Source organism: Chelonia mydas, chromosome 1 (genome assembly GCF_015237465.2).
Source record: "Chelonia mydas isolate rCheMyd1 chromosome 1, rCheMyd1.pri.v2, whole genome shotgun sequence".
Taxonomy (NCBI): Eukaryota; Metazoa; Chordata; order Testudines; family Cheloniidae; genus Chelonia; species Chelonia mydas.
In genome coordinates this window covers 51755014-51782401 of record NC_057849.1, presented here as the reverse complement: position 1 = coordinate 51782401, position 27388 = coordinate 51755014, and the positions used below count along the sequence as shown (strand labels likewise).

The 27388-nt window shown below is 43.9% G+C and overlaps 1 protein-coding gene across 3 annotated transcripts in view; it reads left to right on the top strand.

Moving 5' to 3' along the window:
- SMAD9 (SMAD family member 9) overlaps window positions 1-27180 on the top strand; it is a 69326-nt gene extending 42146 nt beyond the window's left edge. For all 3 annotated transcript variants that reach the window (XM_043531987.1, XM_037892479.2, XM_007070894.4), the window contains 3 exons: window positions 4649-4870; window positions 14313-14569; window positions 19319-27180. In XM_043531987.1, coding sequence (XP_043387922.1) covers window positions 4649-4870; window positions 14313-14569; window positions 19319-19462 — 623 coding nt within the window. In that variant the 3' untranslated portion in view covers window positions 19463-27180. The remainder of the gene's footprint in view (window positions 1-4648; window positions 4871-14312; window positions 14570-19318) is intronic.
- Window positions 27181-27388: the final 208 nt, after the last annotated feature.

Here is a 27388-nt window from a genome sequence, read left to right as displayed (position 1 = left end):
TGTCATGGCCAAATGTGATTTGATTAATTATGTGAAACTCAGTGCATTTGTGGAACATTTACCAGAGGTGCAGAAGGCGCAGTTTCAGGCCATTGTCAGAGAGGGCCAGTTAGTAGCTAGAACTGTGCCACAGATGGCACTGGACACAGCTGATACAGCGATCCGCTCGGTGTCCATGGCAGTGGTAATGAGGCGGGCTTCCTTGTTACACCTTTTCAGTGTTGCCCAAAGAACTGTAGACGCCAGTGGAAGATCTCGCGTTGAAGGGCCCAAGCTCTTTGTGAATAAGACGTACTCTTCTCTCTACACCCTGAAGGATTCCCGGGCCACATTACGCTCTCTGGGAATCTACACTACAGGACAAAAGAGAAGATACAGCTCTGAACCACAGCAGAGGTCATGACCTCCTCAGTACCCATCGTCACAGCATGATTACAAACCGCAGCGCAAAAAGCCCACAATACAAAAGCGGAAGCAGTCAGCACCCCAATCCGCATCCTCTCTTCCCGCCTCCGCTGCACACTTTTGATGGGTTGGTTGAGAGTCCAAATAGCTATTTCTTGCAACATCAGCTGCCTTCTATCTGTCATGTCCTGTTGGAAGTCGCCTGGTTCTCTTTCACAGCAGTTGGGACAATATCACCTCTGACAGATGGGTCTTGGAGATTATTTCGAAGGGTTATGCCATTTAATTCCCTTTCCCTCTTCAGGGACCCTTTTCATGAGAACCTACTTCACCACGAACATAGACGTATTACACTTAGGGGCCATAGAACCAATCACGATGCAACTCAGAGGCAAGGAGTTATACTCCAGTTATTTCCTGATTCCCCAAGGCGAAGGGAGGGTAGAGGCCCATTCTAGATGTAAGGGCACTAAACAAATACGTAAAGGCACAGAAGTTCCAGATGATCACCCTAGCAGCCATTATTCCAGCTCTGGAGCAAGGAGATTGGGTTGCAACCCTCAGCCTACAAGATACTGACTTCCACATCTCCACCCTCACGAGTCTCATAGGGACAGTCCAGGCCATCCCCCAAACATCGGCCAGGAGCTTTCTGCAGCTGCTAGGTCATATAGCAGCATGAACCTTTGTCACTTCAAACACCCAGATGTTCATGAGGTGTCTTCAGATGTGGCTCAGTTAAGTCAATTCCCCGAACAGGGACAGACGACTATGCAGGGCACTGATAGCAGTTTGGTTAAAGTACTTTCTGGATAGGTTTCAAGCAGGTGTTCCATTTGTGCAGCCACCACCGACACTGACTCTAACAACAGACGCTTCCCTAATAGGCTTTGGAGCCAACCTATGTGACCGAAAGGTTCAAGGCAAGTGGTCTTCCACAAGAGTGGCCCTCCATATTGATTCTTTGGAGGTAATAGCAGTCAGGAACATCTGTGCACGCTTTCTGCCATTCATCAAAAATACCCACACAAAGGTCATGATGGACAATGTGACCTGTATGTTTTACATAAATCACCAAGGAGTCACCAGATCTCCCTCCCTCTGCATGGAAGCACTCAAACTTTGAAATTGGTGCATCCATCACAGTGTGCTCATCTCAGCTGTGTATCTGCAGACTGCAACAGCTGACAGTCTGTCGGAACTCACAACCACAAATAGGAACTGAACTCAGGTGCTTCACAACATATTCACCCTTTGGGGAACCCTGACTACAGATCTTTTCGCTATTTACTGAAACAGGAAACGTCCTCGCTACTGCTCCAGGGCTGGCCTGGGGACACATTCACTGGGAGCTGTACTCATCCTTCTATGGGACAGGGACCTTTATATGCCTTTCCTCCATTCCCTCTCATATCCAGAGTCCTCTTGAAAATCCGACGGGACAAAGTGTGAGTTATTCTGATTGTCCCCTTCTGCACAAGACAAGTCTGGTTTCCTTACTGGACACACATGACGGTATGCCCTCTAGTTGCTCTTTGGCCCATTCCTCACTTGCTCTCTCAAAACAACAGGATGATCCTTCGCCTCAATCTGCGGATCCTCCATCTCAGTGTTTGGCTCCTTCGTGGTTCCAAGACTTAGAGGTAGAGTGCTCTGACAAGGCGAAATATGTGTTGCTACAGAGCCAAAAGTTGACCACTCAATGTACTTACCTACAAAAATGGAAACAATTCTAAATTTGGTGTCATTCTAAGCACATAGACCAGGCTTTGTCCTCTCTCCCTCTGGTTTTAGACCTCAAGAGGTCAAAACTCTTGCTCCACTCCCTTCAGGTACATCTTGCAGCCGTAACGGCCTTCCACGATCAAGTAGACGGATACTTGGTGTTCACTCACCTGCTGATGCATAGATTCCTTAAGGCATTGCTAATCTCTTCCCGTGTATGAGACCACCCTCTCTGACCTGGGATCTTAACCTAGACTTAAACCTCCCTTTGAGCCCATGGCAGCTTGCTCTCTCTTTCACCTGTCCATGAAGACAGCATTTGTAATTGCCATCTCCTCACGTAGGTGCATAGGAGAAATTGCGGCCCTGATAGTACACCCCCTATTCGTGGTCTTTTTTAAAGATAAAGTAACCCTGAGGCTGCATCCCAAGTTTCTCCCTAACGTTGCCTCCTCCTTCCATATGAATCAACAGATCCATTCCCCTGTTTTTTCCCCCCGAAAACCACATTGTGACAACAGGAAAGCTGCTCTGCATATGATGTTAGAAGAGCACTAGCATTCTACTTGGACAGGACTAAGGACTTTCTTTTATTCACAGAAAGACACAAAGGCTCTGTGATATTGGCTCAGTGTCTATCCAAAAGGGTCTTCAGTTGCATTAATCTCTGTTATCAAGGACTCAACTTGTTGCCTCTATCCGGAGTCTGTACGCACTCCACAAGGTCAATTTCTACCTCGGTTGCACTCTTTAAAGATGTTCCTATCTTGGAAATCTGCAGAGCAGCAACTTAGGCCTCTGACCACACTTTCACAGAACATTTATGTGATCACTGGAGATTGGGCCTCCGATGTCATCTTCGGCTCCTCAGTACTCTCTGTAGTAACAAACTCCACTCCGAAGCCCCAGCCCACCATGGGGGATACTGCTGTGAAGTCACCTACAGTGGAGCACCCATAGGGACGCTATTCAAACAATAAAAAGTTACTCACCTTGTGCACGTATGGGTGATCCACAACGTGCCCTTCTCCCCTCTACTTCAGAGTTCTCAATATGGGGCTGTGTGGTAGAGAAGGAACTGAGGGAGGGTTCACCTACGCTGCGCTAGAAAGCCTTGAGGCAGACTATGAGGGAGGAGAGCGCATGTGCGGGCTGAACAGACCTAAAATCTCCAATTAGAGTCGCAGTGGAGCACCCTTAGGGGGACACATCTTGAAGAACCATCATTACTGCAGAAGGTGAGTAACTTCCTCCCTCTACGGCCTCTGGGCTACAGTAGTGACTACAGACCTCAGCTTGCAGACCTACTGACTTGCTCCTCCCTTAGCCCACCCCTTCACCCGTCTCAGAGACAACCACCGAGGAGCAGTGCCCCATGGAATCTGTGGTATGAGAAGTTCCTCTGCTCTGGTTTCCTATGGGCCTGCTCTGAGTGCAGTTGTTATGATTGCTCCTTGTACTGAAGTATTGCACAGACGCCAGGTTCAGGGCTTCGCTGTGCTGAGCACTGTGCAACACATATTAAAGGACAGTCCCTGTCCTCAAAAGCTTACAATCTCAATTAAGACAGGAAATCACAAGTGCATGTAGCCGACAACTAGAGGGGAGGGAGGATGAGGGTAACCAAGCTAGGAACGTGTGGGTACATATCACACCCATGTGGCAGCCACCACGTTTCCAGTCATCTTTCCTCTCCCCTCCCCCACCACAAATAAATACTCCCAGAAATATTAAGGACATCACTGATCCCTGCTGGCCACCTGCCTAGCTACTCTCAGTTGGAAACATATTGTACATTTCACAGCAGGAGTGGGTTTCACTGCTTTTTGGGTCTCAGATGCCCATGGCAGGGGGACAGGTTAATTAATGCTCATGGGACAAATAAGATTCAGTTCTAATAAGCACCGAGATGGATCCTTATCCAGACTTTGAGTCTGCAAAACTTGGGGTTCCAGCAAGAACGGCCTTTTGTGTGGCATTTTGGCAGGCCATCCTGAGGTGTGTAAAAATTAAAAATAAGAAATAAAACAAAGGGATGATACATGCAAAACCTCCTTGCTTGGCGTTAGATTTAATCGCATGTTGCATGAAGGCTCAGCTCACTTTTTATTGTGAAACTGAACCAGTTTGCTCACTCCTGGCTTCTGTTTGTCAGAGGTACAGTGCACATAACTGCCTGGGCACTGCAAATCTAACTCAACCTGGAAAGCTTCCAGGGGGGTGATTGGGCACAGTGCAGTAAAGAATTTAAGCACGTGCTCTATTTTAAGCATACGAGTTGTCCCACTGGAGTGTCAGTGGGACTACTCAGATGCTTCCAGTTAAGCAAATGCTCAAGTTCTCTAATGTTCTCCCTTTGGAAGCGCTAGTCAGCAAACTAACAAGAAATGGAACTTGCTGTTGAGACTGCCGCTGACGAAAAGTGACTGATTAGATGGAGATCATGGTCTGAGAGTGTTTGGATAGAAAAACAAGCATTACTGTAACCTAGGCACCTGATTTATTTTATTTCCTACAGACTTTCGACCTGTTTGCTATGAGGAACCCCAGCACTGGTGCTCAGTTGCCTACTATGAACTCAACAACCGAGTAGGGGAGACTTTCCAGGCTTCCTCTCGGAGTATTCTTATAGATGGATTCACGGATCCTTCAAATAACAGGAACCGATTCTGTCTTGGACTGCTCTCTAATGTCAACAGGAATTCAACTATAGAAAACACCAGGCGACACATAGGAAAAGGTAAGAGCAAATTCCCTCTTATTGGTGAGGAATAGAGCTTGGAAGAACGTCCATTGTCTAGAACTAGAAAAGTCTGTCTGTCCATTGTATCTGTCTACCTAACCAACATGAATGTAAAGCCACCTGCTTGGCTTCTTTCTGAAGCAGTAGATGAGGCACTGGTTCTTTACTGGGAAGAGGGTAGCTTTTTACACAGGTTATTTACTTGGCCTATATGAAGCCCATAGTTAAAAACAAAACTTTGCTCTAACTTGGAAGTATGTGTTTTCATTTGTATTTATCAGAACTTCTGGCAACTGAGAATATTGCCATTGAAATGTCACTAAGAAAACAATTATTGGTGCCTTGCTGCTGGTTTTTCTATCACCAAAAAGCAGGTGGAGACAGACAACACACTAACTAGCTGAGCCATAAATTTAGATAGCACTGCTAAAGTTTCCTCTGTTGCTTTTTTTCTCTGGCAGGTTAAGGAAACCAGTCCAGTCTGATTCTGTGTTTCTGGGAACTTTTACTAATTAAATCTAAGAGAAATCTAAGGTTCTTTTTCAAGTAGTTGCCCACATGTATTCCACTTCTGGTGAAGTGCACATGTGCTCCATACACACAAAACTGAATTCTTTTGGCCAGCAGCATCCATTGGGTCCATGCCTGGACTCTGTATGCCCTCGTCTCCCCCACCTGAGGCCGGAAAGAGCAGAGCAGGTCCAGCCATCCTTCAGTTCCTTGCGATCGCCTGTGGCAGTAAGACAGAACCTCTGCAGTGTCCACTTCACTGTACATTGTGTGACTTTTTCTACTCGTGTATATAAATTCATTGTAGATAATGTCATTAGTATAGTTGTTATTTTTCTCTTACACCTGCTAGCTTTAAAACAATCACTATTTTTTATTATTTTTTTTTTTTTTAGTGTCCTTAGAGGCTTCTCTGGTACCAATATTTAGCTGCTGTAGCTGAAACAAAATCCCTGGAGTTCAAAACTTGCCCCTCCTGTGATGCAACTATTCTGCTCAATGATGAGCATTTTAGATGTCTTTTTGCCTTGGAATCATAGAATATTAGGTTTGGAAGAGACCTCAGGAGGTCATCTAGTCCAACCCCCTACTCAAAGCAGGACCAGTCCGCAACTAAATCATCCCAGCCAAGGCTTTGTCAAGCCGGGCCTTAAAAATGGAGATTCCACCACCTCCCTAGGTAACCTATTCCAGTGCTTTACCACCCTCCTACTGGAGAGTGGCCCATCCCCGTCAGATTCTCAATCTGCCCTCCCCTTCTCCAAGAAGACACAGAAGGCTGCTACTTGCTGCAGCTCATCTCTGTTAGCAAGTTCCAAATTGGGTAAAAGTTGTCCAGTCGCCAGTATTTAGTGGAAACCTCTGGTCTGTGGCAGCCAGGTTGCTGGTCACCTCTTTGATCTGTCTTGCCTTTCCTCCCTGGGAGCTTGGCATCTGGATATCCCAGTTTGCCTGGAGTTTTTGAAGTTGTTGCTCCAACGGAGATCTGACAGCTCTCAGCCCTTTCTGGGAATCCTCCAGATGCTGCTGTAATTCGTTTTGTGAAGTTTCCAGGTCTTGTTTTAAATTCCTTTGTGAAACCTCCAGCTCTGGTTGTAGGTCTTGTTTAAAATCCCACTGGACATTTTTGATTGAGCAAGTACCTCCTTTATTTGTTCCGTCTTGGTTCAACAGAAGTCCAGCTCACAGTCTCTCTCTCCTTGGAAACTGGATCCCGCACTTGGCATCAGTGTGGCCCCTTTTCAGCCTGAGTGGCTAGTCACATTATGGGGCCCTGGGGATGTTCCAGCTGGAAGTAGAAGTTGATGGATTCTGATATTCTCTTTGATGCAGTCTTGTTTATTTATTAGGAATGTACAAAGCCCCCCTTCTCCGAATGCAGGAGGAACCCAGAACAAAAGGAGCAGTTTCTTAGTTTACAGCTCCAAGCCTCTTCAGCCTACAGCCCAAAAAAATCTCTCTCTCGCTTTTTCCAGGGTCACATGGTGTTCATAGGCTACTGCAGGGGTGGCCAACCTGTGGCTCCGGAGTCGCATGCGGCTCTTCAGAGGTTAATATGTGGCTCCTTACCTAGGCACTGATTCTGGGCTGAAGCTCCAGATGCTAACTTCGTGTGCTGGAGGGTGCTCACTGCTCAACCCCCTGCTCTGCCCCAAGCCCTGCCCCCACTCCACCCCTTCTCCGAAGGCTACTGCCCCTTTCCCTGAGCCTGCCATGCCCTCACTCCTTCCCCCTCCCCCCCCATAGCCTCCTGCACATGTGAAATAGCTGATTGCGGTGGGTGGGTGGAGTGGGGAGTAGGCACTGATTGGTGCGGGCTGTCAGCAGGTGAGAGGCACTGGGGGCTGGGGAGCGGATGGGGGCTGCTGACTTATTACTGTGGCTCTTTGGCAATGTACATTGGTAAATTCTGGCTCCTTCTCAGGCTCAGGTTGGCCACCCCTGGGTACTGCTTGGCCGCCTTGCTTTTTTGCCTCTCTCTCTCTCTCTCTGTTCTTGTCTTTTTCAGTCGTATATAACTTCTGCTATTCCCTTCTCTCCCCCATACACACCTACCCAAAACAATACTCCGCCAAAAGCTTTTGGGTGGGTTCACACACTCCTTGTATTTTAGGTGAGGGTTTATGCTCATAGGCATGTTAATTGAAGGGTGAGTTCACACCTATCAATCTCAATGGGGGTTTAACTCAACCCACAATAAGGTTTCCCCCATCTCATAATATCTTCCTGCCACTTCTGTGACCAGCAAATGGATCAGCAGTTTTAACCTTCTCAAAATAAAACAAAGCATGGAGTTTTGGATTTCCTTCTCCCTCTTCATAGACCACTGCTTTCTTTTTTGTTACTTCTCTCTCTGAGGGGATCTGAGTAATTGGGACATTTTAATGCCTAATGCCAGCTCTGATCTTGTCCCGTAGGCACCAAGGCTACATCTACACTACCACTTTTGACATAGCTACTGCCACTCGTGGAGGTGGTTTTATTATGTTGATGGGAGAGCTCTCTCCCACAGGCATAGAGCAGCTACACAAGTGGTCTTACAGCGTCGCAGCTGAATCAATACAGCTGTGCTGGTGTAAGCTTGCTAGTGGAGACATGGCCTAAGGCTCAGTTAAAACAGGCTCCTAGCATCTACTGAAATCAACAAAAGTTAGAAGCCTAAATGCCTTTGTGGATTTGAGCCTAATGATCTTCTGTTCTGTGACTGGTCCTCTTCCTTGTTCACAGAACCGTGAATCAGCACAATTCTGTTTCTGTCTTTGCCACAAAGTCACTTGGATGAGTTGCTGAAACTCTGTGTCTGGGTTTCCCCTCCGTAAAGCTGAAATAATAACACTTCTCTAACTGACATTAGTTGTCTGAGGATTAAGTACAGATGTCCCCCGACTTACGCAGTTGTTCCATTCCGGAACACCATGCGTAACTTGAATTTTGCATAAGTTGGAAACGTACACCTGACCATTACGTGCAAAAAAAAAAACGCTCCTATTTCTAGCTTACGGAACTTTTTCCATAAGTGCGGATTTGCGTAAGTTGGGTCTTGCGTAACCCGGGGAGCGTCTGTATTTAGAGTCTGATTGGCACTTAGAAGATCTAAAACAAAGTATGAGCAATGATGTTGACATTTAGTCTTATAAAAGTTTTGATATAGGTCACTGATGCATTGGCAGGCCAACGGCAGAAACAGGGAAGAAACAGGAAACTTGGCTCTGCCACAGAAAAATAAGCAACCCAACCTCTACTATAAGTGTTTCCAGGAGAATTCTAGCCTTTTAAATAGTGTCTCCTTTCCTGATTGGGATCCAGAATAATCAATAAATGTACATGCCCCTGTTGGTATAATCCCAACTGCCTCTATTGAAGTGTACATTTGAAGAAATAAACAAACTCTGAAGTGTTCAGTTATGGATTTCCCCCTTCCATTGGAATGGCTTCTGCTGGAGGACATAAAACAGCCAAATTGAACTGGACTATTCCCTGCTGAAGATACACTCAAGATTTTTGAGGTTGTAATTTATTTAGTTGCAGTAGTAAGTGTTGGTCAGAAGCTTTCATTAAGCAATGATCAGCTAAACTACATTTTTTTTTTTTTTTAAATGAGGGTCCAACAGAATACAACTCTCAGTGGCCCTAACCATTTCCCAGTCTCAAAACAATATTTTAATTATCTCTAGTTCAGTCTTAAACTGATTGAAATGGTGAAGGCCTAAACCAAGTAACAAATCTGATATGCTTTGTACAAAAAACAGCATATCTGAAGGCCAAATGCAGGGATGCCATTCCTCGGCCTCCCGCCTTTCTACGTATTGTCCTTTGGAACAGTTAAGATGTTGTGTTGCTTCATGAAACCCCAAATAGTTATTTCTTTTTGAACAGTGGAAATGAGATAGTCGTCCAGTTCCAGTTTATTCGAAAATAAAGACAAAGATTGTATATAAACATACTCTAGTATAGTAGTGTGTTGTAGATCCATAAACAGCAATTGCTAGGCCTCTCACGGTTAAAATTCTCATTTGAGGCAGCTAATTCCTATGAGTTTCTGCCCAAAGGGGAAGAACGGGAATGATCTCCAGAGCAAGAAGAAAATGTGGTAAACACTAGTGGTTCTCATCTGTTCAGATTTGAAGATCTGTCTGTGTTGATTAAAAATCCTAGAACCTTACATTAGCTTTCTTCCTTTGAGTAGATTCCTAATTGTCCATGGAGGATCCTGGTCCAGCTGAGACTCTCTTTATTTCTCTGCATTTCCCTATTCATCCAACTTGAAAGGAAAATGCCCAGAAGGAGTGGAAATGCCCTAAGCACAGGACTGTAGGACAGGACTAACGATTCATAGTTCCTAAAGCATGTCAGATAGACAGATGAAAGCTGTTGAAATGGATACAACTATCTCTTCTGTTAACAGAAAAAACAGTGAGTAAACAAGATTAGATCATTAGGATAAGTGTATGTAATAGAATTGTCATCCAGTGTACCAGCCTGAAACTGTTTCCTGGAAATACCACATCAAAGCAAGTAATAATCCCGAGCATAGTGCAATTATCTGCTAGAAATTGGTCCAGTTTCATCAGTCAAACTTCAAAGACAGACGTGAGGCTTCTGATCTATTTACTTTGTAGTACCGAAAAGATCTGGAGGATTCTAGGGTGCTGGATCTCGGGAATCTGAAGAGATGAACGAAATCCCATAAAAGCATGGGAACTCCTGATCTGGGGATTCTGGAAGTGAGTGCAGGTGACTGGTTGTCATTGAAGGTGCTTGTCTCCGGTGAATGCACACTGGAGAAATGGAAATACTTTTGGCATTTTAGTTTCATCATATGCATATTTTTTTTTAAAATCCACAAAAATAAAATAGTGTCACCTAAATTTTCAGAAGTGACTTACGAGTTTGGTTGTCTTTCATTTTGGATGTTCAGTTTGAGATACCTTTTAAAGGGATTTGATTTTCAGAGGGTGGGTGCTCTGCATTTTCTGAAATCAGGTCCTTTAAGTTGTCTCAAGTTGGGCACCCAAAATTACTAGTATCTGCTGAAAATTTAAGCCACAGTGAATATTTTTATTTCTGGTTTTCTCTTCCTGCCCTGAGGCTAGTCAGTGGTAGTGTTCTCGCTGTGTCTGCCTATATCACATACTTCTATTGCCCCTTCACTGTAGTGTCTGAGCAGCTCACTGTCAGTACATGTGTTTATCCACACAACATCCCTTTGTTCCCACTTTACAGATCGACCAAAAAAAGAGGCAGAGAGGCTTGTCTTCATTGCAACAGATAGCTCCACTGTTACTACACTTGAGCTAGCTTAGCTTGAGTGAGAGCAGCAACACTGTGAGCTAGAGATTAACTTTAGCTAGTGCGTGTGCAACATTAATTTGGCTTCCTTGTGCATGTGCGTTATGATACAGTCTTTAATTACGTGATCATATAGTGTGTTTTCCAGAGAACCCATCTCATTCAATGCCCAGGCTGGACCTGCTCTGGAAATGAATCAGGGCTGTGTAGTGAAGGCAACCGTTTGTATGACTCCTGCTTCATTTATTGCCAGAGTTGGAAAGTGTGTGGTGAATGAGGCAGGGGACTACAGGAGAAGAAAGTACTATATAATACTTAGTAGGGCTGTCAAGCAATTAATTTTTTTTAATCATGATTGATTGCGTGATTAAAAAAATAGAATATTTATTTAAATATTTTTGGATACTTTCTACATTTTCAAACATATTGATTTCAATTACAACACATAATACAAAGTGTACAGTGCTCACTTTATTATTTTTATTACAAATATTTGTACTGTAAAAAAACAAAAGAAATAGTATTTTTCAATTCACCTAATACAAGTACTCTAGTAAAATCTCTTTATCATGAAAATGCAGCTTACAAATTTAGAATTATGTACAAAAAATAACTGCACTCAAAAATAAAACAGTGTAAAACTTTAGAGCCTACAAGTCCACTCAGTCCTACTTCTTGTTTAGCCAATCGCTCAAACAAGTTTGTTTACATTTGCAGGAGATAATGCTGCCCTCTTCTTGTTTACAGTGTCACCTGAAAGTAAGGACAGGCATTCGCATGGCACTGTGGTAGCCAGCATCACAAGATATTTATATGCCAGATGCATTAAAAATCCATATGTCCCTTCATGCTTCAATCACCATTCCAGGGGACACGTGTCCATGCCGGTGAGGGGTTCTGCTCGATAACAATCCAAAGCGGTGTGAACCGACGCACATTCATTTTCATTATCTGAATCAGATGCCACCAGTAGAAAGTTGATTTTCTTTTTTTGGTGGTTCGGGTTCTGAAGTTTCTGCATTGGAGAGTTGCTCTTTTAACTCTTCTGAAAGGATGCTCCACACCTCGTCCCTCTCAGATTTTGGAAGGCACTTCAGATTCTTAAACCTTGGGGTCGAGTGCTGTAGCTATCTTTAGAAATCTCACATTGGTACCTTCTTTGCGTTTTGTCAAATCTGCAGTGAAAGTGTTCTTAAAACAAGCAACATGTGCTGGGTCATCATCCGAGACTGCTATAACATGAAATATATGGCAGAATGTGGGTAAAACAGAGCAGGAGACATGCAATTCTTCCCCAAGGAGTTCAGTCACAAATTTAATTAACACTTTTTTTTTTTTTTTTTTTAAAACAAGCATCATCAGCATGGAAGCATGTTCTCTGGAATGGTGGCCGAAGCATGAAGGGGCATACGAATGTTTAGCATATCTGGCACATAAATGCCTTGCAGTGCCGGCTACAAAAGTCCATGAGAACACCTGTTCTCACTTTCAGGTGACATTGTAACTAATAAGCGGGCAGCATTATCTCTTGTAAATGTAAACAAACTTGTTTGAGCGATTGGCTGAACAAGAAGTAGGACTGAGTGGACTTGTAGGCTCTAAAGTTTTGCATTGTTTTGTTTTTGAGTGCAGTTACGTAACAAAAAAATCTTCATTTGTAAGTTGCACTTTCACGATAAAGAGATTTTACTACAGTACTTGTATGAGGTAAATTGAAATACTCTCGATTACAAATATTTGCACTGTAAAAATGATCAAAAATAATTTAAAGTGAGCACTGTACACTTTTTGTATTCTGTGCTGTAATTGAAAATCAATATATTTGAAAATGTAGAAAAACATCCAAATGTATTTAATCAGTTGGTATTCTATTGTTTAATAGTGCATATAAAAGGGAGATTAACCGCAATTAATTTTTTTTTTAATTAATCGCGTGAGTTAACGGCAATTGATCGACAGCCCTAATACTAAGTACTCTGAAAAATCAGGTGCTAATGTCTCAAATGGGGCACTCAAAATTAGTGAATACATTTGGTGTTAATCTGTCTGTCCCTCGGTTCCCCATCTGTAAGGTGGAAATTCTACCCCCTCCTCTCTGAGTGTTTGGAAAATTAATTAATTTAATATTTTTAAACACTCAGATGCTGCAGGAAAAACACATGAGGAAATTAATACTGTTGTCTTTGTAGCAGGGTTTGAGTAGTGTAAATAAGGCAGGGACCACGCATTGAACAGTGAGGATAAAACAAACGGTTGAATGGCTGCTCGGTAAGAGAGTACCCTCCACTCTGTGTACTGAATGAGGTATATCCAGTGTGCAGTGGAGGAAATTAAGACTGCGTAGGCAACCTTAATTCTGTCATTTCCTAACTTTGTAGTATGCTTGATTTTGCAACCTTAATAATGTTCTTTTGGTGTAGTTTTTTGGTATGGAATAGAATTGTGACATAATTCACTGAAAGGTTTGTTCTGTGCATATGTTACATTTAATGTGTATGTATGTAGGTGTTTATATGTATCAGTAGCAATATTTTATTATTTTGTATAGGAAATCTGTGACTTTACAGTAACTATCATTAGGGTGAGATACAGGAATTACATGGCTGGAATAATAATGGGCTGGTTCCTATATGTAGGACTGCATGTCTGTCCCTCCCCATCAGTCTCCAAGGGAGGCCATGCCCCTTTACTCCCAGGCCCCTGGCAAGACAAGGGTTACTGGGGGATTAGCAGTCTCTGAGGCCCTGGACCTCTAAGTAGGGCTAGGCAGCAAGAAGTCCAGGGCTCTGGCCTCAGGCAGGGCAGAGAAATGAGTGGTCTAACAAGCTCGGCCCTCAGACAGGGCAGAGTAGCTAGCAGTCTAGGGCTCAGGCCTGCAAACAGGGCAGAGCACCAGTCTAGGGGCTCAGGCCTTCAAGCAGGATGGAGCACCAAAGAGTCTGACATCCTAGCTCTGGCAAATGGCAGACAAATGCAGGCCTCTTGGCCTAAAGTGGGGAGGCTGCCACCATAGAGTGGGGTTAGCAGTAGGGGGGACCCAGGCCCACCCTACTCCACTGGGTTCCAGCCCAGGGCCTTAACATTGGCAGATGGTTCCGCCAACGGGTCAGCGGTGATCCAGCCGAAATACGCTGACCTGGGTTCAGGTAACAACACAACTGGACTGTAGTCAGCTGTCCCTGGGCTACTTCCTATGCTCCCTTTGCTGTGTACCTGTGTCTTGGGGTTGTCCTCCATACCCCCAGAATATGCCACCAGCAGCAGCTCCTTGGCGTCCTGGTTGGCTGACAGCTCTGGCAATCCTGCCGAGTTAGCACGGTTGAGGTCCTCTTCAGGCTCCCATTCTAGCAGCAGGTGGGAGGCATCTGTCTCCTTTGGTGGCTCTAGCCGAACTGAGCTTCATACTTCCTCGCCTGCCCTTTATACTTCCTGTCCCACCCCTCTGCTTTTGGCAGGGTGGGCGTGGGTGTCCTGGCTCCGCCCACCAAGGTGTGGACAGGGGTTCCTTCCAATCAGTCTCTGAGGGAGACCACGCCCCCTGGCTACACTGTACAGAAGTAAAGTAGCCAAAGTGTAAAGCCCTGATATAATATACGTCAAGGATTACAGAGAAATAACTCGTGGGTTTTGTTCTTTCAAGGTGTCCATCTGTATTATGTTGGTGGCGAGGTGTATGCAGAATGCGTGAGTGACAGCAGCATTTTTGTACAGAGCCGCAACTGTAACTATCAGCATGGCTTCCACCCAGCCACTGTCTGCAAGATTCCCAGCGGCTGCAGCCTCAAGATTTTCAACAACCAGCTCTTTGCCCAGTTGCTCGCCCAGTCAGTCAACCATGGCTTTGAGGTGGTGTATGAGCTGACCAAGATGTGCACTATCCGAATGAGCTTTGTTAAAGTAAGGATTCCTTTTCTTCTGTTGCCTTTCTGGAAAGAAAAGGGAAGTCCCTGGGATCAGTTAACTGTGTTGATCTTTTACAATAGAATTTTTTGTCTAGCCACTAACATAAAAAAATGTATTAATGCTCCTAAACAATTCACAGTCTGTAGTTGCTGTAGAATGAAAGTGATGGGGCCTAGCTGTGAGGTGCTGAACTCCTTCAGTTTTCATTGAACTTGATAGGAGTTGATGGTGGTCCATACATTTCTGATCTCTCGCTGCAAGGAGTGAAGAGAATCTCTTCAAAGCTGTTCATCAATCCCAGCCGTGTTCAGCTAGTGAGTTAGTATCTCCTTATGATCAATAGTATTGAAGACAACTGCCCATTGCCCACTGACTTGAGGAGACTGTTGACCACTGAAACTATTGCTTTTTTGGGCCATGGCCTGGTCTAAAGCCAGACTAACTGCTCTCCAGAAACTTGGAATGTATCAGATTCTGCTAGAGTTGACTTTTTTCTACTATCTTCTCAATGCCCTTTCCCAGCAAGAGGAGACTAGGGCCAGATTTTCACATCTAGGTCCCCAAAGTCAGACTCCATAATCCGTATTTAGGCGCCTAGATAAAGGTGGGATGATTTTCAGAGTGCCCGTCATTCCCATTCAATATCATTTGAAGTTGGGGTTGCTCAGCACCTCTGAAAGCCAGCCCATTGCTGTTTAGGTGCAGAGTTCGAAGCCTGACTTTAGGCACCCAGCTTTGGAAATATCGACCTAAGTGAAAAATGAAAAAGCTTAGGAGCAAGGGATAGAATACAGAACCTTTTGAGCTCTGCCGGCAGCTTGTCCTCTCGTTTACAATTACAGTTTATAACCTCACAGGCCGTCCATCTCCCATTAGTTTGTCCTGACAAAGGCCATGTCTACATTTCGCAGGATTTAGTGACACGGCTATGTTGACGCAGTTGTGTCTCTAAAAGTTGGGCAGTGTAGCTGCTGTTTGTCGACTCTTTTGCCAACAAAATACTTTAACATCTCTGTTAAAGTTTAACATTGCTGAACCACAAAAGTTTTGTCTTTTAATTGCTAGTGTAGACATAGTGTAAGAGGAGCCTGGTAACTTTCAGGTGGTTGAACAAACCTCTCCCAGTGCCTCTACAGCTTATGATTGCAGTTCTGGGAGAAAGCTAACCACAGAGGACTGGAAGTTTTTTCTCTTCACTTCTTCAGCTCTCGAAGACTCCCTCAGTCTAGTTGATCTTGTTTGTAATAACTGACAGGTCTTTGCAGCTTTATACAAGAAGTGGTGCTGTCCAAATGACTGCAGTAAGCTGAGTGTATTTATGCCAGAGGGGACAGGGCTTTTGGGCCAAGAATCAGGACTGATCTGCCTAGAATGAATATCAGCAGGGTCAACCCCCCCCCCCCCCCCCCAAAGTGTCTAAACAGCTTCCTAAGTGCAGACCTTTCCTATAAAACCTTAAGGACCAAAGTCCTATCTGCATTTTGTGGACATTAAAAATCCCCTGGCACTTTTTTCCTAAGCGTGCAAGCCAAAGTCTCCCAAGCCATGATCTGCACTGTTATGCTGTGTTCCAGTTGTGGAAGGAATTGAAGTCTTGTACAACTCAAGCATTAGTAGCGAAAACAGTGCTCTTTGTTGGAAGACATGAATGGGCATGTTTGTTCAGGAAGTGCATGCAACACCTTCATTATCTCAGTAACTCACTGGCGCTCTCTTTGATGTGTTATCTGGAATCAAACCCGAGTGGCAGGGAATGCTGTTGTGTTTTCATGCTGAACCAGACTGCTCCCATGTTATCATCTTGCTTTGCTGAAACAATTGTAAACATTATCACCCTTTTGGCTCCCTATCCTCAATGTGTGAGAGGTCCATTTCTAATCTTTTCAAACTTCATTGCTCCTTTTTATTTGTTCCTTGGAAAACTGCTTTGGGAGTCCTCGTATGGTCATTTTTGTCGCAAAACCTTATCCTCTCCTCCACTGGGGACGGAGGGTGCAAGCAGCTGCTTTCTGTCCCTTCTTCCCCCAGTGCACCCATGCAGCAGCTGGTTAGGATTACAACGTTGTGCATCCTTGAGTGCTGTTAACTGTAATGATACTAAGAACATATAGAATGCTTTTCATCTATAGATTGTGATGTTCTTTACAAAGGTGGGTATCATTTTCCCTGTTGCAGATGGGGAAACTGAGGCACAGAGAGGCTAAATGAGACATCCACAATCACACAGCTTGTCAGTATCAGGAACAGAACCCAGGTCTTCTGACTCCCAGTTTGGTTCACTTCCTCTTGGACTACACTGCCTGAGGCCGCAGTGCTAAGGAGAGGACCTGGAAAACACTTACTGTGGTGCTTCACAGCTTGAAGGGACTGCATAGCTTGTTCATCTAGGGCATGGCCAAGCCCCAGGCTCCCTGCATATAGGCTGCTGTTGGTAGAACCTGCCAGGAGGGGCCTGTGCTTCTCCTACTTGGAACCGCCAGTGTGGACTTCTGCTGAGTTCATTGCCTCCAAACCTCTGAGCCATTTGCTCTATGCTGGCAAGCAGGCTCTTGGACCCTCCACTTGGTCACTGCCATCCCCATCGCAATCATATGGCACAAGACAACAAGGTTAGGATTTTGCCCGTAGTTTTGATTGCACTCCCTTTCTGATCACTTCAGAGAGCTCCTCCATCTGCTTAAGCTTCCAGCTTCATTTTAGTACTGGGAGCCAAGAATTCCAGCTGCAGCTCAGGGCAGGCTGTTCATAAGCAGCAGGAGTTGGAGTAACTTTCTTTGATAGAGACACAAGCAGCAGTCACAGTTCCTTGCCATTTTAGTCACGGTGGGTTTGAGTGTGCAGCATGAAGAGTAACAAACCCATTAAAGACAGGTTTCAGAGTAGCAGCCGTGTTAGTCTGTATCCGCAAAAAGAAAAGGAATACTTGTGGCACCTTGGAGACTAACAAATTTATTTGAGCATTAAAGAGCCTGAGAACGTGTTCAAGCAGCCACAAGAGGGAGCTGTCCAGCCACCTAAACAAGATGGATTGGACATTTGGCTTGCTGCAATGTAAGTGATTGTTCCATGCACCAAACTAGTCAGGTGTGCACAAACTTTGATTTTTTTCCCCTCAGATTGGCAGTACCGCCAATAAAGTGAGGGGCTTAGGCACTTCTGACATTTGTCCTACTGTCTATGCACTTTCTGATGAAAAAAGAGTACAGAACACACCAGTATTACAGATCCAGGAGGTCTGGTACATAAACTGGGGCCAATGTAAAGAAAAGAGTTTTTATGAAAACTTTTCCAGAACTTTAATGTAAACTGACTTCACTGCAGCCCAGAATGACATTAATTGATTAAAAGGAGCCTGTTCGACAGGTCCCAAAGCTTACTCTTCTCCCTGTAAAAATTACACCGTATTAAAGTAAATGTCTCTTTGGTGATGACAAACCTATTAGCCCTCCAGATCAGGAGCTACACAGATAAACCTCAGCATCTTTGCTTAGTGACTCACTAAAAGTGCCTGCTCCTGCCAACTCCACTCATGCTGACTAGTATCTTAGTTTGTGCTTAGTCCTGTTGACGTCGGAGTTCTGTTCCTGGCTCTGACATTGCCCAGAAGTGTGACTTTGAGCTAGTCTTGTAATCTCTTAAGCCACTTAACTCAGTGAAATCAGCATGGTAAGGTACTACGTAGCCCCCACTAGGTGTGGTAGAATTGGGCCTTCTTTGTTTGGGCTGAAATTGGGCATAGTCGCTCCACTAGGTTTCATACTGAATGTTGTGGTTTATTTTATGCAGTTAGTTGCACAATAAGAATTCAGTTCTGCACCCATTGAAACAGACTTGTTGGTTGTCCTGGTGCTCCAGGACTCCAATGCATTATTAACCCCATCATACTCTCCTGGGGTCTCTCAAACCCCAGTAAGAGACCTGGGCAGCTGGCAGAGTGGCCTCCTGCTACAGGATCCACTGTAGAGAACTGTTGAGAAGCCGAAGGCTTCTTGTATATCCCGTCTCCCAGTGGTGGGGTCTGTGAGAGCCAGGCACAGAGAGGAACAGAGAGCAAGTGTGTGTATGCCCCATTTACCTTATCTTAAGGTGAGGGTGTAGTTGTTGGAGGAGGCAGAGAGAAATAGGAAATGAGGGACATGGGAAGATTGGAGACCCAAAGTGAGAATGGCAGAGCAGGAGATGAGGGAATGATGAGATAGGGAATGGGAACATACACAAATGGGTGAAGCCCAAAATGTTCCCCACCCTAGAGGAGAATCAAAGAGAGGAGGAACCCCCTCCCCCTCCATTAGAAGAAAGGCAGGGGGAGAGAAACCCATGCACTCAAGAACCCAGAATGAGAAAGCTATGAAGCCTCCCCACAAGGGACAGTTGCAGGTCAGAATCCCCAGAAGAGGAAGGGGGTTGATGGAGGATGGAAAAGCCTATAAATAAACTAAGTGTAAATTAGAAGAGGCTCATGGGGGCCTTGTAGGAGTCTTTAGTATTCAAACATCTGTGTGAACCACAGACTTTTAGATAATCATGTCACCAACAATCTTAAATTCACTGAAATGGATAGACAGCTCTGGCCCTTGAGACTCCCCACTTGCTGGAGAAGTTGGCCCTAGGAAAATGTATAAAATGCTGGCAAATTAGTTGACGTCGCTGGCCACTTTCCCACTGGCTACAATGAAGCTGGGCCTTTAGTGGTGGAATTACAATGAAAAAACCTCACCTTTTGATCCTTTGGTATTTCTGTAGGGCTGGGGAGCAGAGTATCATCGCCAGGACGTGACAAGCACTCCCTGCTGGATTGAGATTCATCTGCATGGACCATTGCAATGGCTGGATAAGGTGCTCACACAGATGGGCTCACCTCATAACCCCATCTCCTCAGTCTCTTAAGAATCATCTCTAGTATTACCTATAGGATGGATGCTATTGCAGGCAGTGGCTTATAGAATCTCCAATTAAAAGAAGTTTCTATATGTAGATGTAAATATATATACATAGTCTACTATCCCTATTTTTTTCATGATATGTTTTGTTGTTTCTAGTTAACATGATGCTAGTATAACAAGGTGATAAATTCAGGGTTAGCACATCTGTTCTCTTATATGAAATAAACCAGATCCCTGCAAAGAGCTAAACATTTCCTGTGAGCATCTTCACTTCCCACCCAAGTCTTTGAGAGGTGAGAATTCTCAGCATGCCATATGGAGTAAGAACCCCTGGCTGTAGAGAACCAACACCACAGCTGTGCACCACATAAACCCATTTTAAATTCTGAGGACTTAAGCAGAACCAAAGTGGCCCGCAGGATTTGTGCATAGGGTGAATTTCAGCTGGTGAGTTAAAGGAATAAACAGCAGTTTCAGTCTGTCTCCCTATTTGTGACATTCTGCAGGGTACCATATGGACTTTTGAACAGCTGTGTCCCTTCTTTTCGCAACCTGGGGTTGCCTTTTACACTGCTTGTTGTGAGAATAACCACTCCTGGCCTGTTCAAACACAGCCTCTAGCATGCAAAATCACTCCCAGCTGAAAGATCTGACTGTTCTAGCCAGTCTCTCCTGAATTATATTACAGAGTGACACCAGCAAATTCTCAGTCTCAAACTTGTCCCCAGAAATATGTGTCTTGTACTGCCCAACACCTTCCTGGACAATACAAGTTCATAGAAAGTCCATCACTTCATTAATAGAAAATGATATACACGAGCCTTGTTATCTCAAATGGAGGTTCCCAAACACTTCAGTCCAAACACACTGGTTTAGATAAAACAAGTTTATTAACTACAGAAAGATAGATTTTAAGTGATTACAAGTAATGAGGTATAAAAGTCAGAATTGGTTACAAAGAAATAAAAGGTAAAATGCAAAGTAATAACTTATCAAACGAAGTGAATTCAAAGCAAAGGTTTTTCCTCACCACATGCTTTTACTGGCTGAACTCCTTCAGGCAGGCCCCCTCCCCCAGTTCGGTGTTTCTTCAGGGGTCTTTAACGCTGTGAGCAGCTGGAAAGGGAGGAGAGAGGTGATTTGGGTCCTCTGTTCCTCATTTTTATATCTCTAAGAGGAGGAAAAGAATCATCTCCAACTGGGGTTCAGGTGACAGCAAGTCTGTCTGCCAAGATGCAAATTTATCGCTCACACCCTTCTTCCTGCCAAAGAATGACCGCTTACTCAGGCGATTGTCCATTTGATTTTGTTGACACCTGGCAGAGGCATCCATTTTCCTTTTCTCTGAGGGACTGGTTTGGGCTGCTTCCCCAGAATTGGAATATGCCTTATAAGATTCTATGATGTTACTAACTTTACATACAATGTTGCCAGACATATTATGCCAGGATAATAATCAGCGAGTTATGAGTTTTCAAACAATATCTCACAAGGCATACTTTGTACAAGATTTATCATAGTTTCGTAAAGTACAGTCTGTCACACTAAGGCAAAGCATTACGGGCCAGGTCCTATGAGAAGCTTAGTTTTCCACATGTACCGTTGATTTCAGTGGGAGCTGCTGGCTCACAGGAGGTGTTCAGCTCTTCCTTGTCAGAGCATCCTGGCCTAACCGCAGTAGTCAGATACTGTTGACACAGTAGTGTATGGTACTGTTGCACTGAAAAACAAGAACAATTTCATTTAAACAAAACCAAAATCTATGCATATATATATATATAAAAAAAATGAGTTAACTTCTACTGCTTTTTGCAAGATAGATAAATAAATAAATAAATTAAATACTTATCTGGCATGTAAACTTCATCCTCTCCACTGAGCAGTATTGATGTATTTTGTTTTTAAATTAGAACTATCTGTAGTTAGACAATTGTGGTGCTATCCATGGTACGTCTAAAAGGGACTTGGAATCTGAGTCACAAAAGGGAGGTAAAGTGTAAATTGTGAAATTACATAACTAGCTTATTCCCTGTGGGAGAGCCTGTGTACTGGGTACATGGCAGAGTTGGGAGCAGCAAACATACAAGAGTGGGAGGTGGGAGTGGGATTGAGTCGGATACGTTTACTGTATTGATGGTGCCTTGCTTTGGGGACTGACTCTGGGCCCCTGATTATTCAGGGACTCAGCAGGTGATGCTCTCAGCCAGTCTCAGGGGGCAAAGCATACAGTGCCCATCCCTACAGTTGCTGGAATAGGCTGTTTACCATCTTAGCCATAGGCCTTGGCATTTGCACAGTGGTTTTGGCCATGTTGCAGGGAATGGCCAGGACTGCAGGGGGAACAGGAAGTCCAGAGCAAAGCAGTGGGCAAAAGTGTTTTATAAGCTTCCAGTCCACGTTCCCTCTGCAAGTTGGACAAGCTGTTGCCTACACTCTGGTGCATGGAACCAGACTGGCAAAACTCCACTCGCCCAGGACACGTAATCTTTTCTGAAGGGCACCAATCCTTTTTCATGATCACCAAAAACATGTGAAAGGGGTGGGTGAATATTTGATTATGCCTAGGCAGGCCAGCTTAGCTAGCTGCCAGGAACCAGGTTGCTGTAAGGGACAGAAACTCCAGTAACTTCATAGATCCCGCTTTTTACTAAACAGAAGAGTTACCCTGAAACTTTTATTGAACAGAATGATTTTTCTTTTCTCCTTGCACAATATCTAGAACTAAGCATTGCACTGTCCAATTGTAAGAAGAGGATTTCTGAAACCTTTAGGTATATGTTGTATAAAAGTTAAACAACATCTGTTGAAAAGATTTCTCACAACTTCTAGAAGTTGTGTAATATCTATTATAAGGTGATAATTATGAATGTAGCACAAGAATTTTTAATAAACCAACAGGGTTACTTTCTTTGAATACAGCTTCAAGCATTTCCAACAGTGTTATTGCACAGAATAATAATTTATCATTAAATTCTGTGCAAGATAGCAAGTTTTCATGGGAAATGTATATTGGTGAAAAGCCCCATTCTGTCACCACTTGATATCAGCAGCATCATTATCTGACAGGAGAAGCTTGCTTTATAATCTCCCACAGCAATGAAATCAAGTAATATCGGTACAGAGCAACTCTAGGCATGCCATTTACTGCTTAGCAGAGTTGACGAAAATTAGTTGGAAAAGACTTTTTCATCAGCTCTCTAATCTTCTCTACACAGCATCCACTGCATCAGCAATGTCACCCTACTGGGGTCTTCAAAATATTCATTGCTCAGTTTCTCCACCAATTTTTCTGTGCTTTTCTGACTGCAGCTCCCCCTCCATTTTTAGCAATTGAGAATGGAGAAAACCCACTTGCTCCATTCCAGCAGCTAGTTACTTTCCCCCATTCTGTATCCTAGGTTCATCCTTCCCTTCTGCGCTGCCCTTTTCAGTAAAAGACAATTGACTCCCTCCAGCCCAGAGGGCAGAAGTTGCAACCTCCTCCTCCTCCTCAATCCCCTGTTAATGCCTGTATAGAATGGACTTGAATATAGACATTCTCAGCACCTTCCTCTTCTACTCGGAGAGTGAACATGTCCCTTCCAAGGTGCACCTGGTCTTTGTCAGCTTTAGAATCCAGTTGTCTCCTGCTGATAGTGCAGCAGAACCAGCTGCACCAGTCTCTTTTCTAAAATATTTGCGGTTCGTAGGGGGTTTCACCGCTGGAAAGCAATGGCATTTGCATTTTAATAACCCATGTGATTTGTGTGTGATTAAAACACCAATCACCTCAGGTTCGCTTTTTCCCTCCTGCATTCCACCGTCCTGGGAGCAATCCTTATAAAAATAGCCCCATTAACTTAAGTAGGACTACACCCCTGAGTAAGGCCTGCAGTACCAAGTTCCTAGTGTGTAAACCCCACTTGCCTTGTTAAGGTATGTCATCAGGTTTTAAAGCACTCACAGCAGACGTGGCAAAACCCTAAATTACACTCAGTCCAAATTTTACAAAAGCAGCCACTGATTTGCAGTGCCCAGCTTCAGCCACCTTACACCAAATCTTTAAAGATACTTAGGTGCTTACTGCCATTGATGGGAACTAAGGGACTAAACATCTTTGAGGATCTGGACCCTTGGGCCTGAGTTTCAAAGGGCCTCAATGTCTGCAGCCCTGATTGATTTTAGCTGGGTGCTCAGCCTCTTCTGAATGACAGGTCCACATTGTCTGAAACTGGGCATAAATTTCCCATAACTTATGGCAAGGTAATTCTGTATTTCACTGCAATGTTTCCCCATTGTAAACAGTGATATTTTCTGCTCAAAGGTCTTCATGAAGCTGTCAGCTAATATTCAATTAAAAACCTTTAAATGAACTCGTAAATACTCCAGCTTTTTAGAGAGGCTGCCAGAGAGATTTAAAAGCCACTTAGAGGAAAACTACTTAGCAAAGACAGGTTTTTTAATGTTTTTTTTTTTTTTAAAAGCTTCTGGGTATCAACAATTCAAACCATGTTTAAGGTTCTTACAGAGAAGGCCAATGTATCAAGAGAGTTATGAGGTTTGAGCTGCTGGTGGCACAAAGAACATTCATCATGGTGCTCAGACTGCTTATTTTCCTATTAAGAAATCTGTGCGAGAAAATTGTTGTGGGTTGATGGTAGTTTAATTTCTGCCAGTATTTCAGAAATAGCAGAAAATTTCAGAGCCCGTTCAAGCAAACTTGGCATCCCCCATGAAGCCATCAGTTGGCCCCTTCTTCTTTTTCCCACCCTTAATCCCCCATTTACCCCACACCAGATGGGCAGGTATATAGAGTGTCCAGACCCGGTGAGTGCATGTGTTTGTGGAGAGAGTTAAGAGGTTTCCTGTTAAACAGGAGCACAGAAGGCCTTGCAGTGCAATAGTTATGACTGCAATAAAGGGGAAGACATCCTCATTCCCCTTAGGGCCCAAGGTCCTGTTGTCCCTGCTCCACAGAGGATATTATTGTGACACAGCTGCCAGCTAGGGAATCTAGAGCCCAATCCAACACCCACAGAAATCAGTAAGTCTTTCCAGTGAGTCTAATGGGTGTTCAGTCAGGATTATAGTCTAAGTCAAACTGTAGTGAAGTGGCCCACACATTAGCTCTGCAGGTTCATTCCTGGTAGTGACCAAGACGGTGGTTGCAACATTATCACAGGAGAGCTCTGCTAAGGAGAGGCAACTTGTATTCCACACCTTGTGCCACTGAAGCATGAACATCAGTGGGCCCCCTCAGCTTCAGGATTGAGGGAGAGGCATCTGCGTCTAGCTTTGTCTGATTTGACCCTGCTCTTTCATGGCTGACAGCATTTATTATCTGCTTGCAAAGCTATGAGAATCAGGAAGCATCACTCACCACTTGCTGCTTAGAGAGCTGTCCAGTCCCTTAGATTTATAGTGACTACTATGGGAGAAACTGCATCTGTTTCTTTCAGTTGAATAGAATCATTAATGAAGCGTGGCTGAATTTACTTGTTCTTGGAATGGATCTCAAAGGGAAAGCCAGTGTTCTTGGCTCATTAGGGACTTTTTCTTTCATGTGCAACTTTAAGAATACTTAAATTCTATCTGATAAATCTGGGGGGAGATCTATAGACCATTTGAAATGTAATGTGTGATATCATCCCTAGCAGTGCAGGGCATTTTGTGATGGAAGTCAAAACCATAGACAAGCATTTCATCCATCTTTCTATTAATCTCTCTCTTTCATTATTGATTCCAGGAAAACTAGAAGCAGATGCGGTAAATAAAGGTTGGGGAACAATGGAGTAAACTCAGAATAGAACACTCATTAAAGTGTCATTTTCAAAGCTGAGACATGTTGCTCATAATGCAGATTATGCCATTGCCAGGAACGCTGGTTTTATCCTGGGTGTCTCCTGCTTTTGAGTTGGGACAGGCAGCTAGTCAGAATAGTCTGCAGGTACAATGGGGAGCTTTAGTGAAAGAGCTGAGAAGGGTCCATGCAGGGCTGCAGCTTTCTAAAGTTTTTAGGACTAAATTCTGCTTCACTGAGGGACCAGGGAGAGTGGAGATGAGCTCATGAGCAGAATGCCCCAAGGAAAGGTGTGATGGTAGGGAGCATGCTGGACAGTGTACTTATGTGTGCAGCAGAAATGTGCAGCTATGTGTGCCTCCCTATCCTCCCATCTGAGTCTGTGCATGGGGCAAAAGCGCCTAGCCATAGCCCCAGTCTGGCTGGGCACTACATATCAGGAACTATGGACTGGGGCTAGCTGCCCCCACGCTGTTAGGGAGTTGTCAGGCAGTGTTCTGCCTGGCTCCTGGATAGAGGAGAGAATCCCTGTACCCTCTTTCACCCAGTAAACTGCTGGAATGACTCGACAGGGAAAAAAAAGGAGAGTCACAGTCAGCAAAGCCTGTTTCTTAAGGAATAACCTTTATAACAAGAAATCAAAATAAGTTCACATGAACAAAAAATCTCCGCAGCTTGGGGGCTTCAGCATAATGCCATGACTCCTGGTGTAGAGCGAGCGCTACCTTCTTAATGGCATCCTCCTCCCAGAACAACCACTCTCAGAGCCCTTTCCTTTGAGCACCTCTGCCAGGTGAAGAGAGGCTGAGTGGTAGTTAAACCTTGGTTTAGAAGGGGGTCAGCTAATACTCCTGTCAAACACCCACTTTGCCCCAGAGCACCTGCACAAGACAAGACAACATACAGCTTTTATTTTACAATCAACTGCCTGTGCAAAGTAGATCACATACTTCCTCCTTAAATTGATTCCCTGGGTTAGAACATAAGAACAGCCATACTGGATCAGACTAATGGTCCATCTAACCCAGTATCCTGTCTTCCGACAGTGGTCAATGCCAGGTGCTTCAGGGGGAATGAACAGAAGAGGGCAATTATTGAGTGATCCATGCCCTGCCATCCAGTCCCAGCTTCTGGCAGTCAGAGAGACTTAGGGACAGCCAGAGCATGGGGTTGCCGTCTTGGTTAATAACCATTTTGGGTTTGGCTTGTTTAATTCTGTTTTAAATTACACACTGTGTCCTTTGGAGTCAGTTGCACTTCCATCATAGCTGGAAATATTCACACTGGCAAATTGTGAACTGTTTTCTGATGTGCAGTCTTTTTGTTACACATGTATACTGCTATTTGTATTCTGAGTTAATCCTAAAATGGTCGTGCATAATAATAGCACAGGAAAACTAGACCAACCAGTTAATTTCAAATACATAATTCATCATAAATTGAAATCCTTGGAAGTTTGGTTAATCCTAACCTCTTGCACTTTCAAATACATTATCATGTCATCTGTATCAAAATGTTTCTGATATTACAATGTGTGGTAGAATCTCATTAATTCACACTCATGCCTGTGAGACACTGCAGATTAGCGAGCACGGGAGCAAATTTAACAAAGAGCAGGGATAACTCATCACTACATTTTCTTCATTTATTTTGGCACTTTTAGTTCTGTTTTAATTATTTATAATTCTTTCTAAAATACAAATAAATTTACCACAGCATATTTTGTAAAGATAACTCATTAGTAATTCAAGATCTCATTACAGCACTGCCTCTGCTATTTAAATTTTGCTGATAAATGGGAAGATTAACCCCTTTGTGTGTGGATTATAAAGTGTGTATAGTAATGAAGGCTCTAATCCTCCAAAAATGTATGCATGTGAGGGGCCAAACTATGGATTTGAGAGGTTCTCTGCTGTTTATTGGTATGTATTAGTTATCACACTCTACTTGAGGGAAAAACCAAGTACAAATGGAATATATAAATATACAAAGGCTTGGAAGGATTAGATTTTTATTGTTGAATGTTAGTAAACATCAGTTTCACTGTACACACAAACCAGTAGGGAAAGTATCCATCTGTAATAATTTACAAATAGGTGAAGTAAGAAAAATGCAGCTTGAGAACCTATGAGAGAATATTTACTTTGTATA